This window comes from Vanessa tameamea, chromosome 7 (genome assembly GCF_037043105.1).
Source record: "Vanessa tameamea isolate UH-Manoa-2023 chromosome 7, ilVanTame1 primary haplotype, whole genome shotgun sequence".
Classification (NCBI taxonomy): Eukaryota; Metazoa; Arthropoda; class Insecta; order Lepidoptera; family Nymphalidae; genus Vanessa; species Vanessa tameamea.
The window spans coordinates 4,429,123-4,443,741 of NC_087315.1; the positions used below are offsets into that span (position 1 = coordinate 4,429,123).

The following is a 14,619-nucleotide window of genomic DNA, read 5'->3' on the forward strand; positions in this document are numbered from 1 at the left end:
TGATAATTATTACTCGATATAAAACGATTATTAAAATTCGTTGGTACTATACGTATGTAAAGAGCCACAACTGAGGCAAGTGCGCCAAACCAAATAACGCACCATTATTATTTTTAAAAGCGAGCGAGCGTCGTATGGATAATATAGGAGGAGGAGGCTGCCGGTAGGTAATTAGAGCAAATACGTTAAATGCTTCGAATTTCCTCCAGTATTCCTCAAAACAAATTCAATAAACCAAGGTTAAGCAATCACAAAGACTGGAAACATTTTTCACACGGTAATTCAATGTTCTTTCGTGTTCTCTCTCTTTTGTGAAGAAGTACAATGAGGAACAATACACTACAGTAACATCGTTATGTTTTAATGAAGTGTTTGCGTTACATATTTCTCTGTGGACACTTTTAATTTTACACAAGAAAGCAAAACAGGCGAGGCCAGGCTGTTGCTGACATTTTAATGCACACTTTGTTAGCTTAGTTTTAATTATTAAAAATCTCTTAAAGGAAATCTTTGTCTTGTTTTCTTCCCGTTATAATATTTTTCATTTGAAAAAAAAAACAACAACGATGCCGAGATTAAGTGCTTGAAACAGCTTTTTTGTTGCTGAACAGCAAACACTTGATCATGAAGATGTAGTAGGAACTTATTAATTTAAGTATATTCTTAAAAGCATTTTAAAAATGACATTTTAAAAGTCTATTATGTTCATGAAAGGTGAAGTCGCTACTTCCTCGATAAGTTGTTCTGAAGTTGGATCTGCAGCATTCGATCAATTTAAAATGAGGCTGTTATTGTGTTCAATTTTGATGTTAATTTTACGCTGAAACTTTAACAATTGACGACTCGTTAGCCTCGTGGTTAACTTATAAAACTGCAGATGTTGGGCTTAAACCCCTCACTCTTCTTACTCTAATAGGAAATGGTTTCCCAGTGTGGGTTGATGGGGATAGGCTATACTACTAATCTCCATCAATGCAAGTGACATTGGTTATTAGATTCGAGCAGTTCTGCACCAGATAGCAAGGCGGGAAGTATGTACCCCCTTGACATAATTGTTGAGTGTGAGTTAGTTCTGCAAGTCAAGTTCTTCTCCGAAGCCACGAAAAGGCAGCGTGAGGAAAATATATATGCGGACTTCGCTTGAAAAAGACCGAAGAGAAGACGTCTCTACGCGCAAATTTCGCCCCAGATATACAAGAGCCTGACTAGAGCAAAGTAAGTCTCGTTACCGTATGACTTATTCAAGCAAGCCAGCCATAGGCATCCAGCAAGACGTCACCGTTGCATAACTATGCGATCTCGTACCATGACGACGGAGAAATATATAATTGGTTTTATTGGGTAGTCTGGCATTTGGTCAGAACTTCCCACATACCAGGTTCATTTTATATAATGATGTCTTCGTTGAATATGAAATTATATGACCTTAGATCATGGTTTATTTTTTTCTGTTTATTCAAATAATTATCGTACCATCGTCATAGTTAACGCAGTTATTTATTATTATTATTATCCAAACATTAATTCTATGTGTAAATTTTTAACGGAAAGAAATTACTTATGTACCTTTCACAATATACCTGCATTTTATTTGCAACGGGTTAGCTTTAACCGCGATTCTGTCTGATGTTTCGTTTATACATTAAGAATTATTAAAAATAAAGATTATTAGGAGTAAAAACGTTATGTAAAAAAAAAAAATTTATGTTGCTATGTTATAATAATGTAACACAAATCGTTACAATTATAAATCAATTGTCAATTAAAACGTTAATATTCTAAATTTAAATTAAGGAAATGGTTGTTTGTACAAAACGTAGGAAGGATGTTAGATCAATATATCTCAATTTTCACTTTGCGATCAATCACAATTTATTCCCAGTTCACTATGGGTGAAATATAAACAGATTGGTTTTTTAGTTATCTATCTTTATCAATCTTACTTGCAGCCATTCTATCTGTTTTAAAATAGGTAGGCTGCCTAGCGAGTAATTATCTCATGGTAAGTGGTCGCCACAGCCAATAGACACCGGCTGGAAGTAATACTAGCCTAACTAAGATGTTCTGACCTCTATGCCTATAGTTAGTGGCTTTAACAACTTGCACACAATAATACTAAGTATTAGAAGGTAGGTTATTAGCGGTAGAAATTGAGATGAGTCGATGTCGCCTACACAAATGGCCTAAGCTATCTATCTTCCTGGACTCTCCGTTTGTGAACGCAATGAAAACTTTTTTACCGATTGCGTCCTCGGTCCCTAAAGACCAATATTTAAATTTTCAAACAGTCAACGATCAACATGGATTTACAACTTAAAAATTGAGATTGTGATGCTGTCTGACAATAAAATGGAGGCACATTAAAAATCATATAATTAAATACTATATTTAACAATACTTGGCAGGGTTTCGTGTAAACCCGTCTGAGTAGATACAACTATCGTTCTATTAATAATAAAAACTGCAATGGATACAATCGACATTATTTTCTAATCAATATGATCTAACGATGGCAAGATAACTAAGAAGTAAGGATAATCTTGTTTATTACAATTTACCTCATGCTCGACGGTTAAGGAAAATTTCTTGAGAATACCCACATGACTGTTTATGTATTATGAAATTAAAGGACGATAGAGGGTTTCGATGTTTTTTTTTTATATTTATAACTAGAGATTTTAACAATACACAGCGCCATTGTTAGTAAAGTAAAGCTGATATTAACAATAAAGGATTTGGGTCAACAAGACTGTCTTGAAGTCGTAGTCAACATAAACATGGCGTTCTATCCTTTTTCCTATTATATTAATAATAAATATTAATAAAATTAATATTATTTTACATCACCTTTTTATATTTTATACATTTATTACGTCTTGGATTTTGTTGAAAACTACGCCTTCTGTGTATATATTTGTAATTAAAAGGCGAATATTTACTACTGTTTATTGAATACTGTTATTTGAATTATTTTCAGAAAAAAAGAGACATTTTATATTTTGCACTAAAAAAATGTAGGTACATAAAAGTTCATTTCAAAGAATGTCTATTTTCTGTAAATGTAAACAACATGAAATACTTTTTTCTAATCCAAGTCGACGTTGTTTTTAAGGAAGCATTCATCCACCGACACATTTCCTGCAACAGTAATTAATGACAAGATCCTGTTCTACTTATGAAGAAAAGTACTGGGGCATGTCTTCACAAGAAATACGACAGATTGCAAGAAAGATAAGTTTTTCACGAGTCGGCGTGGTTATTTATATAAGTAGGTTTATTTCTTAAGATATTGTCTTTGATATTTTTACTAAAGCAACTGATTGTTTTGTCCCTGTCCTGTCCCTGTCCTGTCCCTGTAAACTGAATGTAATAGACTAATTATCTGAACAATAATGTATTTTCAAAAATCTAAATTGAATATACAGTCATTATTTGTTTGCGATCAATCTATAGACCTTGTGACGAGTTGAGACTTAAGCGTAAAAGAAGATATCAAAATATGTTTTCAAAACGGTATTTTTATTGCGATGTATTTATCGAAAAAATCTGAGATCTATCTGTCCAATCCGCAGTTGAATAAAAAAAGCGGCTCTATATTGACCGTGTAGGTACTCCCAAGCGAAAACGTACATACATATGTACATTGTACACCTACGGAGAGTACTTTTAGCTTCGATCGCTCTTTGACGTCCAATGTAAATTGCAAAAACAGTTTTCCCACTAGGCAAGCCTTTAAGGCTATATAACTGTTTCCGCCATCAGGTCAAAAAATAAATGTTGCTGGCAGCCTCTTTGCGAGGGCCCTTGCGTATGGTTCGTTAGCTAAATTAACGTGTTAGCTCAAACGGGTCTGCAGTTTGAAGTGCTTCTTCTGCACGTGAATCTCTCTAATATTTTTATGTGTATTTCGCTGCTTTATTTAAGTGCATAAATCTGCGGATAGCGCTTCTTCATAAAATATGCTATGTTTCAAGGTCACGTCGGTAAAAAGACGCTTAATTAAAATATCTTTATGAAAAAACTGCACGATTATTATTAGATTTATACTGACATAAGGTTAAAATTATGCTGACATTATATCAACGAATGGTCGAAATTGTAGAAGGAAAAACTTGATGCCATAAGCCACAGTCAACAGAAACGTTGACGCTAAAATAATAAAAAGATATTATGACAGCGAGGGCTTTTACAATTTGACAGGTCGATTCGGAGGAAGCCTGAGTCGAACTTAAAATCATTTTTCAAGTAAGAAAATATTCATTTAAACTTTTTTTCTTTTTATCGTAGTTTAAATTTCTGTTGAATAGTCTTACAAAATGTTTGTACAAAATATTGTTAGCAATTACGAAGGTTTGACTCAATACTATCAATAAATAATATGTCATACGCGAGTCATATCGGTTAACGAAAAACTACAATGGCAGTACAATACCGTGTACAGCTACCGTATGAATTATTCGTTGCAATGCTACAATTAAATATTGCATAAAATTGTTGCGCAAAAAAGGGACTACTTAGGACTTAAAATAAATTATATAAAAAGATACTTACATGTGTAAAATAGTAATAATACACGTCGACTCCGGAATCCGCCAACACCTCAGCGAAGTAGTTTGTAGGACAAACGAAGAAGTAGTCGCCGACGACATCCGCAATCATCTTCTGATTCAAGTACCCATCAGTGATCTCTTCCCAGTCCGTGTACTAGGAATAAAAATAAAAACGATTGAAATCAGGGAAAAATTGTGGTTTTCAAATTATTCTTTAACCTGTTAATATGTTACATCATCAAACAAAGGTAATAAAGTCTGAAGATGAAGTAGAATATGATTATAAGTTAATATTACCAAAAATAAAATTTGGAATAATGTTTAACCATTCCGCCATTCATTAACATATTAAAAAAAAAAAAAAGAAGAAGATTATTCACTTTTAATTCTGCAATGAGTATGCCAAAAAAACGACTTAACTAAAATATGGTTTTTAAATGTAATGCAACATCGCAAATATGGTATAATATACACAAGAGACACAGTACGCATCGGAGCATTTTCTATAGAAGGAGGCAATTTCAAATGGGAAGTCCTCATTAGTTGATTCCGTGAAACTAACTGAAGATAATGCAGTCGAGGACATTAGGAAACCGTAATTTACAAGGAAATCATAATATAAGACATTAACAATATAAAGCTAATAAAAGAAACAATTTCGTACTTAACCATTTAAAAAAATATACCAAGTCTATTTAAGGTAAATGTTTGAATGAATATATAAATCTTTTAAACAAGAAGGCCTTTATTTCTTTATGGTATATAATGTATGTTAAAAATATAAAGAACAAGTAATAGTTTTTTTTTTGTTATAGATCGGAACAAACCAGTACTAATTATCGTGTTTGGCGGTAGAATATCTGATCAGTGAGTGGTACCTACCCAGAGTTTGCAGAAAAACCTACCGCCAAGTAAAAAAAAAAACATGTATAAAAAAAAGAAAGAAAAATTTCGAAGTTATTTAATACAATGAATAATACGGTGTTGTCTTTTACAGCGATATCTAACAGCTTTTCGTTTTGGAAAAATAATGTTAATAAATTATTTTTATTGAACATTGATAACTTTTTAATTTTATGTCAAAGGAAGGGTTCTTAGAAATAATAACATTGCGCCCTCGATGTCTTAACTGATAGGATTACTACTCGTCAAAAAATAATGTCACAATAGATCGATATTAATCTGCGTTTAAATTATTTTTAGGAAGCAGTGATGAAATCATACATAGCTTGATCTGATAAATCGGCTTAAAATTCAAGAGATTGAAGAATTCGTTTTATAACGCTATAGTGCTAAGTCCTTAATAACACTATACAGCACTTTGTCATTCTATTATCTGTATGTATCAATAAATCAGTAGAGTTATTCTGTGAAAAGCAACTCGAAACTCGCCGCAGAACACGAGCATAAAATATCAGAATATGCGACATGATACGCGACATTGCGACATAATTAAAAAAAATATAGGATACAATTATCAAAATGGCGTATTACTGTCAAGTCGTTTATCAACACTTCACGAATGGTACGAAGGGAATTCTTACAGAACTTCAAAACGAATTATCAAAATACATTTTCTCGTTTTTTTCAGATCAGATCAGTTTATAAAAATATATACTATATAAAAGGTTAGATTTAATTAGATTTTAGATTAATAAATTAAAAGTAAGGAAAGTCTGCACTATTGCACTTTTTTCATTATTTTAATACTTTTAGTATTAAAATAATTTCATAAACCTATACTCGTTTGTTAATTTTTCTGTATCATTTTCTTAAGCAATTTAACTTAATATTTATGTCATAGGTAAAGTGCGTTATATCTGCATTTGTACGTAGATTTTTGTTCAGATTCACCTCATGTGCAAAACTCGTTCAGCAATAGACTTTTATAATGCAAATAAAATATCCTGTATATTGTCATGCATTATATGAATTTTACATAGAAAATAACTTTAATTTAATAACTTACCTGAAAGACAATAGCCTCCCGTTTGATTTTGGAAAATTCCTTGAATATCGTGTCTATTATTTCCAGAAACTTCTCTCTTTGTAGAAAACTCGGACCATCTTTTTCGAAGTAGTCGAGGAAGTCGTAAAGCAGAAAATACGTTCCTGTAAATAAATATTATGTTGTAGCGCATGAAATGTATCGAGAAATTTATTTAACGAATGTCTTAGCATAAAGTTACAATACTGATTAAAAATAGCAGACTGCAACCTTAAACGATTTTTGGAAATATTTATTGGTTACATTTATGAAAATATTTGGTTATTTTTAGTACTACAAGTATTTAAAACTGGATATTTACGATGTTTTTTATTTTTATTTGGTGGATTATTTATCATTATTTATCATTAAGTTATCAAATATGACGAAAAACATAATATTGCTTATATTTATTTCAAGTTTATTTGACATAGTCTTACAAAAGGTCCTATTTTATAGTTTTTGTTAATTATTTTTATTGAAATGTATTTTGATTAAAGGGGGGTTCCTTTTAAACATTTTAAGTCGTTTTCTTATTTAAACAATATAATTTAACAGTAAGAGTACCTCATTAGTTACTTTTGGAGTTGGTGTTCATATCTAAATTTACCTTGACCTTAATAATATCTGATGAACGGAAATTATTTTAAAACGATAATGTGCTTAATAGTAATTAGTTTAAATTTACATTTAAGTTGAGAAATATAATAAAGTTACAATTATTGTTATTTAAACATCAGTGAATTAATCGCAAGAAATTCTACATTATATTCTATTATATTCTACTTAGTGGGTCGAGGTCAAGGTCACCAAAAACGTAGAGAAAGGTACAATTGTGACTTAATAGTACCTTACGTTCAAAGCGTATATTAATTATTCAATATCAGGGTCATTTCTATTACGTTAGTGTCAAGACCACAACTTATGCTAGAGTTCTGTGAAACTTTTTTTAAATAAAAGTATTAAAATAATTTCATAAAACTATACTCGTTCGTTCATTTTACTGCTTTTATTTCTTGAGGAATTTAACATAATATTTATGTCATAGGTATAGTGTGTATATATTTCTCATATTATAAAGTCCAAAAGATTTTGCGCAAGCGCGGGTGCACACCTTATTTTCTTATTCGTATAAATCAACGAGCCGACAATCCAATACTGCTGTACAGAGATCAGACGCTGGATCTTTGGGTCTATATGCTTTCCGAGGCACAGTAAGAGTGAACACTACAAACTTCTAATATTCGAGCTTTTTACTATGTATTTTCGAAGGACATCCCAATAATTTTGGGTTGACTTGGGTTAAGGGACTAGTCAAATGAAGACCGCAATAAAAGTACAACAAATAATTGTTATGTCTTCTACGGTAAATTAAACTGCCTTTCTTTGTTCACCTCACCAAGTACAAAAATCATAAATCTTCCCCTCCATATCTGAATAAGTTTTTGCGCATAAACACGAACCAAGTTACAATTATATGTATATATACATACAAATAATAACATAAATCTACAGAAGTGAGACAGAAAATATGTTCAAGCGAATAAACGCATTATTGTAAAAGAGATACATATACATTTCATACTTCAACTTTACAAATAAATGAGGAACACTCATAACCCCTCGTTTATTACGCTTTTGAGTGCTCATAGCACGACTAGAGACAAAACATCATTAACAATGACAACAGATCCCTTCTTTGCATTCCTACTAACGTTCCAGTACTGCTGTTTACTAGGAACTTAACTAATAGAAATGGCTATCTGCAAAAACTGGATAAGTTTTGTCTTTTCAGTGCAAAATGTAAATTAAACTGCTTTACAATGTTAGCGTATTTAACCAAAACTTTGAAATCCTAATAAACTATTACGTGTTTAATTTAAAACTCCTATAAACGATGTTGAAAGCAAATACTAAAGCGACTGCAGTAGATAATATTCGAACTAAAGGTTTGAGCTAATAGGATCGAACTACTAATCCGAAGTTGGAATAAAATTTGATAACGATCCTTATTAGTTCATTATCCATAATGACCACAAAATATTTTAATAATTTAATATCACAATAAAAAAAAAAATACAAATTAATATTTTTAGTGGCTATATTTAAACACTTAACACAATTAACCTTTAACTTTTTCGTGCTTGGAAAATGACAACAGGCATCGCTAGTTTTCAGATAAAATATTATTTTAACATTTCATAGATACTTTTATACTCTCTTTTTAAGAAAACCCTTCTCCTGCCAGCGTCACTTAGTTCAAATTAATATTATTTTCGTAATTGCGTCTAAATATTAATGTTCCACTGTTGGGCTAAGGCCTCTCTACTTTGGGGTGCATATCAGTCGCCTCCTCGTGGCGTACCCTGGGCAACGGGGCCGGCTTGAGCTTGCTCGTCGGCCACGGCTAAGTCTAGCAGGAGGGATGCCGCGGGGCTGCATCTGGTACGTCCCTGATCAGCGTCAGGGCGGCGGAAGGAGTGGGAGGGCTCGCTACGAGCCTCCCAGGTGTTTTACAACGGCGGTCAGCGGCGGAGCCTACCATCTTATCCGCCGTAGGGCGTCAGCTTCGTTGACGCCTAGCCTGCAGTGGCGGACTCGGGGGATTTCGCCTCATTCCTACGTGGAGGATGAGGGGGAAGGCGCGCACTAGGCACTATCCATGAATATTCAGCCGCCTTACGGCGGCTGCCGCTGGTGGGGTCGCGATTGCATGCCCTTGGCGATCCCGTGGCCTCACCACTCGGCGGCATGGTGGAAACCCGAGGAAGGTTTTAGTGGGTAGGACAGGGCATTAGCATAAACGTGCCCTGGCACGGTTGAGTCCCACATACCCGTCCCGGTCCCCCGACCGGGCGGCATGCGTAAATGCATTTCCTCCTCGTAAAACAAAAAAAAAAAAGAAAGGTCTCTCTACTTGAGGAGTTAGGATCCTATTCGGATTGATACACATTTTACCTTTACTGAGTACAAAATGAATTATAAACACATTTTAAGTAGACGAAAACTTGCCCGGGCTTGACATCTATATCCTCTGTTGACAGTCACATATTCTAACGACAATCCCATTTTGACTACGTTTTACGTTGATGGCGTATTATATATAAAAAAAACACATATGATGATACTTCATTCAATAAATCGAATTAATAAATTGTATATTATTTGTAAGATGTAAAATGTAAGGAATCTATTAAACGTATCGACGTAAAAATGTTATCTTTTGAAAAAGTTATTGCATTTACATATTTGTACACGAAGATCATTGAATAAAATGCAATTTGAATATGTAAATTACTTCTTTGGATATCATATCGCATGTATGATCTATATTTTAAAGTAAACATATTATTTTATTTAAATAAAATTGGAAGTCTTGCGTTAAAATTAATAATAACACTGACTTTTAAAAATAGAAGACTTGGCAGTTATTTGATAGAAAGTTACTATTCTACAAATGTAACTGACAGTATCAATTGTAGTATTTACTTCCATTTTCGACACGAATTTTCGACAAAAAAATCTTTTGAACGTAATTAACAACACCTATTTTAAACAAATAAGCTGATAGATTTTAAATGTTTCACACTGCCGGAAATTTGTATTCAATTTTGAGTTCCAGGCGAACCTGCATTTTGCAATTTGGCGTGCCCTGGCACGGGGCATTAGGCCCCGGTTGAGTCCCACATACCCCTCCCGGTCCCCCGACCGGGCGGCATGCGTAAATGCATTTCCTCCTCGTAAAACAAAAAAAAAAAAAGGTTAGGTTAGGTTAGAAAAAGAAAAACATTAGGTGTGTTTTTATTCTATCTCAGTTATTCAGTCTGTTCAACTAAATTTTTAAGTGATTACATTGATAACTTAAATCATTAATAACAGACATTAATGTCCGTAACGAACGAACGATGTTCGTAAATAATTCGATCATTCAGGTAAATATTTTAATAATAATAAATGTATATAATGTGATATCCTTTATTCAAATACTAAGGTCAAACATATAGGTCATATGAAAGTCGCCGGATGCTTTACAAATTAAATTTTATTTGAATATATTTGCACGTAAGAGATATACGGAACGAGCGGTACACGAGTGTCTTCATTAAAGCACACTTGCAAACACTTGCCAAGCCGGAGCGTGCTTTTAGATGCATTATAACATTTTTCTATGCTACATCTTGTTTGACCAACAAAAATAACAGAAAACATTTTGTATATTTATAATGTTTTTATTAAAAAAGTTATTTCATCGGTTGGATTTATCGTGTAATAAATTATGCCTGCCTAAAAATCTATCATTATAATCTTCAATTGTAATTAATTATGGAACAATGTTTGATAACTTCTATTCTTCACAGAAAACAAATTATTTGTTCGTTAATTATATAAATTTTTGTTTTCCAGCTAACCTCACCCATACTTGAGCTAAACTGATTCCTTGTTTGGAACATGAAATTGCGAGTACAAACCCAGGCAAGGACTTCCGAATTTTCATGTGTTTAATACACTGTGCACGAGATTAATTAATATCATGCACGACGATGAAGAAAAACATAACATGGGAACCTAAATATTTCGGATGAAAATCGACCACATGATTAGGTACCAGCCAGCATTGAAATATTGTGTAATTACTCCTGTTACTATTCTGTAATTTTTGTTATAATTGTCATACCACTAAATCTCATTTTCGTTTACTAAGTATTTTAATATTATAATTGTAATTCTCAACACGAAACATGATCACGAAATCAAAAGTATCAAATAAGAGAAGTTTTTGCGTATTTGAAATTAGATTTTTCATTCAACTTTTAACTTACTTTTAAACTAAAACTTTTGATTGCCTATAAACTTTAGTTGTTTGATCTATTTTTATATAAAATTCAAATGATTGCATTTCAAACAATAATGAAATGTAACATATTGACATACTATTTATTTAAATAAATCATTTGTAAGTAAATTGATTTAATTTTTGTTTTTATTACAAGTTATTGGCTCCATAAAGTATATTTCAATTTTTTATATAAATCTACTTATATTTACAAACATTAACTTTTTGCTTGTGATTATGCTTTGTGAAATTTAATTACCACATTTTTTTTGGCATAGATAGACGGAGGGATAAAAGGACGACCTGATGGTAAATGATCACCACTGCCTATAGAAATTGGCATCCCAAAAAAGAATAATCATTCCTTAGATTGTCTCAGCAGAAGTTAAGTTCAAATCCTAGCAAGTACCACAGAAAAATCCATTTGCTTGATTTTATAATTCTTGTTTTTGGCAATAGAGGAAAGCATAGTTTAAATTATCTGTCAATGAGGTATCTACTGGCTCACTGTAGGATTTAAATATAAAATTATGTTTTCCAAGACGAGAGAATGTATTGTCAACCTTATATCTCCAGACTGCAGACTGCAGACTGGAATTTTCCTGACAGAAATACCTAATAACCTTTATTGACCTTGACATCTGTTTGTCTGCCAAAGTTATATCAGCTAGCTTGGCCATTAACCCAATCTCAAGATAGGAAGCAAAGCAAGCAAATAGGAAATTTGCATCATATGAGCGATAGATAATCAATTAGTATTGGTCTTTAGTGATGTGGTAACTAAATCAGTTCTTCTTTAGCAAACTATTGGTTTTCTTTTATGTCAGTGAAGGTTGGACATAAATCCTCCTTATATCGAGTTTTTATTTACATATCAAATAAACTATTTTATTATAAACGATAACAATATATGGTTATGTTTATGAATCCTGGTTTCTATAACGCCCAATATTTTGGAATAACTTTTATCTAGACTAAGTTTGAAAATTAGAATTGACAAATAAAGTGACTTTTAATTTGCAATACAAGTTTGTATTGTTTGATTGGGAATTACAATAATAAGTTTTTTTTTTAATTTATGTAGAGAACATCGTATAAAAAGTTTTTTATGACATAGGTATGCGGACATGCGAATGGGTAACGTAATCCACTGCGATTCATGTCATGGTATCATATAGAGTCACCATCGTCCATAGAGATTGGTCTCTTAAGATATAATAACTATTCCTTAAATCGCTAATACCCCACCAACCTTGGGAACTAAGAGATGTGCACTGACTCACTCGTTTTCAGAATATATTGAATTCTATACTGTTTTTCTGTATTGATGTCTGTTAAAGTCAGAAAAAATATATGAAAGTTAGCCTGAAAAAGTAATGTTAAAGTTTATACTAATAAAAAGAAATATTAAAAAAATTACTACAGCCCTGCTAAATCCTGAGTACCAGATAGTCCTGTTAGGGGTACGTAGCAACAAGGAGGATGGGTAAATAGGGGGGATGGAGGCCGCCTAGATACGTGGGCGAGTCTGTAGTACTTAGTAGTACGGTCTCAGACCACGGCGTGATATTGTGTTTACGTGGCATTGCGCACGCGTATACTACCCCCCTTCTCCCCTCCTTCCTACCAGGTATGTGCCACGCAGACGACCTCGAACTCTATGCCCGATATTGATATGTCACGCTTTACGACAATAACAGGGCGGCTAAGGTCAAATTTAGGGAAAATATGATATTAAATATTTTCTTTACTTAGAGGTCACAACAAGCTTAGGAACGTAGTATATGTAATAAATCCTCTGGAGCTATTTGACGACCATTAAAACGACGCTAATTTCTTCTAGCGATTAGCTAATTTAATACTACGAGGATAATAGTTTTGACACTGCTCGTACATAATAATTTTTATTATAAGTCTAGTTGTCTACGTAATTTGTTTTTTCCTGTATATGTATTATTTTATATAAAAAAAAATATTAAATTTTTTATATATCTATCTAAATAATTTATCTAAGTTGAACAAAACTAAATAGAAACCCCTAAATATTGTAGGAATATTATAATATGAAAAAAAATCTGGTTTCATTTATACCAACATTTAATTCTGAAAACAAACATTTGCGGTCAGCTCTCAAGTATAATGTAAACTCTGCGTATAGATGCTGAGCTGCATTTTAAATTAATGAGTTCTTACGTAAGAACCACTATTAATCATGCTAATATTATTAAACTGCATTTTCTTTTTTTTTTTAATATTCAAGCAAAGACTACTAACCCGGTTGCTATGTAACTTTAACGTTATATTAGAGTTTAGATATAACCCTAATATTTACACAATAAATGAGGACACGTTATTATATTAATGCGTTAGTGAAAAAAGCTTCTGAACCAATAAACATAAAACTTGTACTAAGCAATGCGCCTTGGAAAAAGTATAACAAGCTGAGTTTTGCCGTTCCACCCGCTTTAGAGGTCATAACCTGGTAGTAGGATAAGATTAAAAAATTGTAAGTGTTCTTGAAATTATAACTGATATTCAAAATGAAATTAACATAAATATTAAAAACAGATATGTATCAATAGCTTATAAATTAATTCAATTAAATTATCATTGCAATTTGTTTTTTTGAATCAGTATGTCTTTTTATTTCAATTTAATATATATGTATATGCGTTAAGCTTATAGTCTATTGGAAAGGGGTCTCAGAGATTCCATAAATAAGGAAAATAGAGAATAAGGTGCGCGTTAAGATTTATTGGTAAAGCAGACTGGGTGTGTTCGGCCATAGAGGTCACTAGGCTAAATAATTTGTTCATTCATATATATTATTACGAAATAATTTATATAAAAATAGATATAACATGATTCACGAGCTATTTTTTAATAAAACTCGGTGAATCACTATATTATGTAAAATAATTATTTTTGTAAAGTCCAGGATACAATATAATAATCTCGAATCAAATTCAATATCATCAAAATGTATTTACACAGTTAACGTTGGTGAGTACCTATTAATTCAAACGAACAACAGCCAGCAATAGTGTTGACATTCGAGCTCAGCCACAAACCGCAATATTTTGTTTTGTTCCTCAACGCGGATGTAGTGGCCACGTTTTACAGTCCCTACTTTATATTGAGTGTTCTATGAAACACTTCAAGAAAAATGGAATAAATAATTTTAAGTTACAACAGTTTGCTATTATAACATGATAATTACTGGAAGACGACAAGCTCGAAGTCCAGCG

The 14,619-nt window shown here is 32.3% G+C and overlaps 1 protein-coding gene across 2 annotated transcripts in view; it reads right to left on the minus strand.

Moving 5' to 3' along the window:
* Positions 1-14,619, minus strand: part of LOC113401175 (acetylcholinesterase-like) — a 65,020-nt gene that overhangs the window by 10,485 nt on the left and 39,916 nt on the right. For both annotated transcript variants that reach the window (XM_026640986.2, XM_026640987.2), the window contains exons 3-4: positions 6,520-6,662; positions 4,552-4,704 (exon numbers count right to left, since the gene is read on the minus strand). In XM_026640986.2, coding sequence (XP_026496771.1) covers positions 4,552-4,704; positions 6,520-6,662 — 296 coding nt within the window. The remainder of the gene's footprint in view (positions 1-4,551; positions 4,705-6,519; positions 6,663-14,619) is intronic.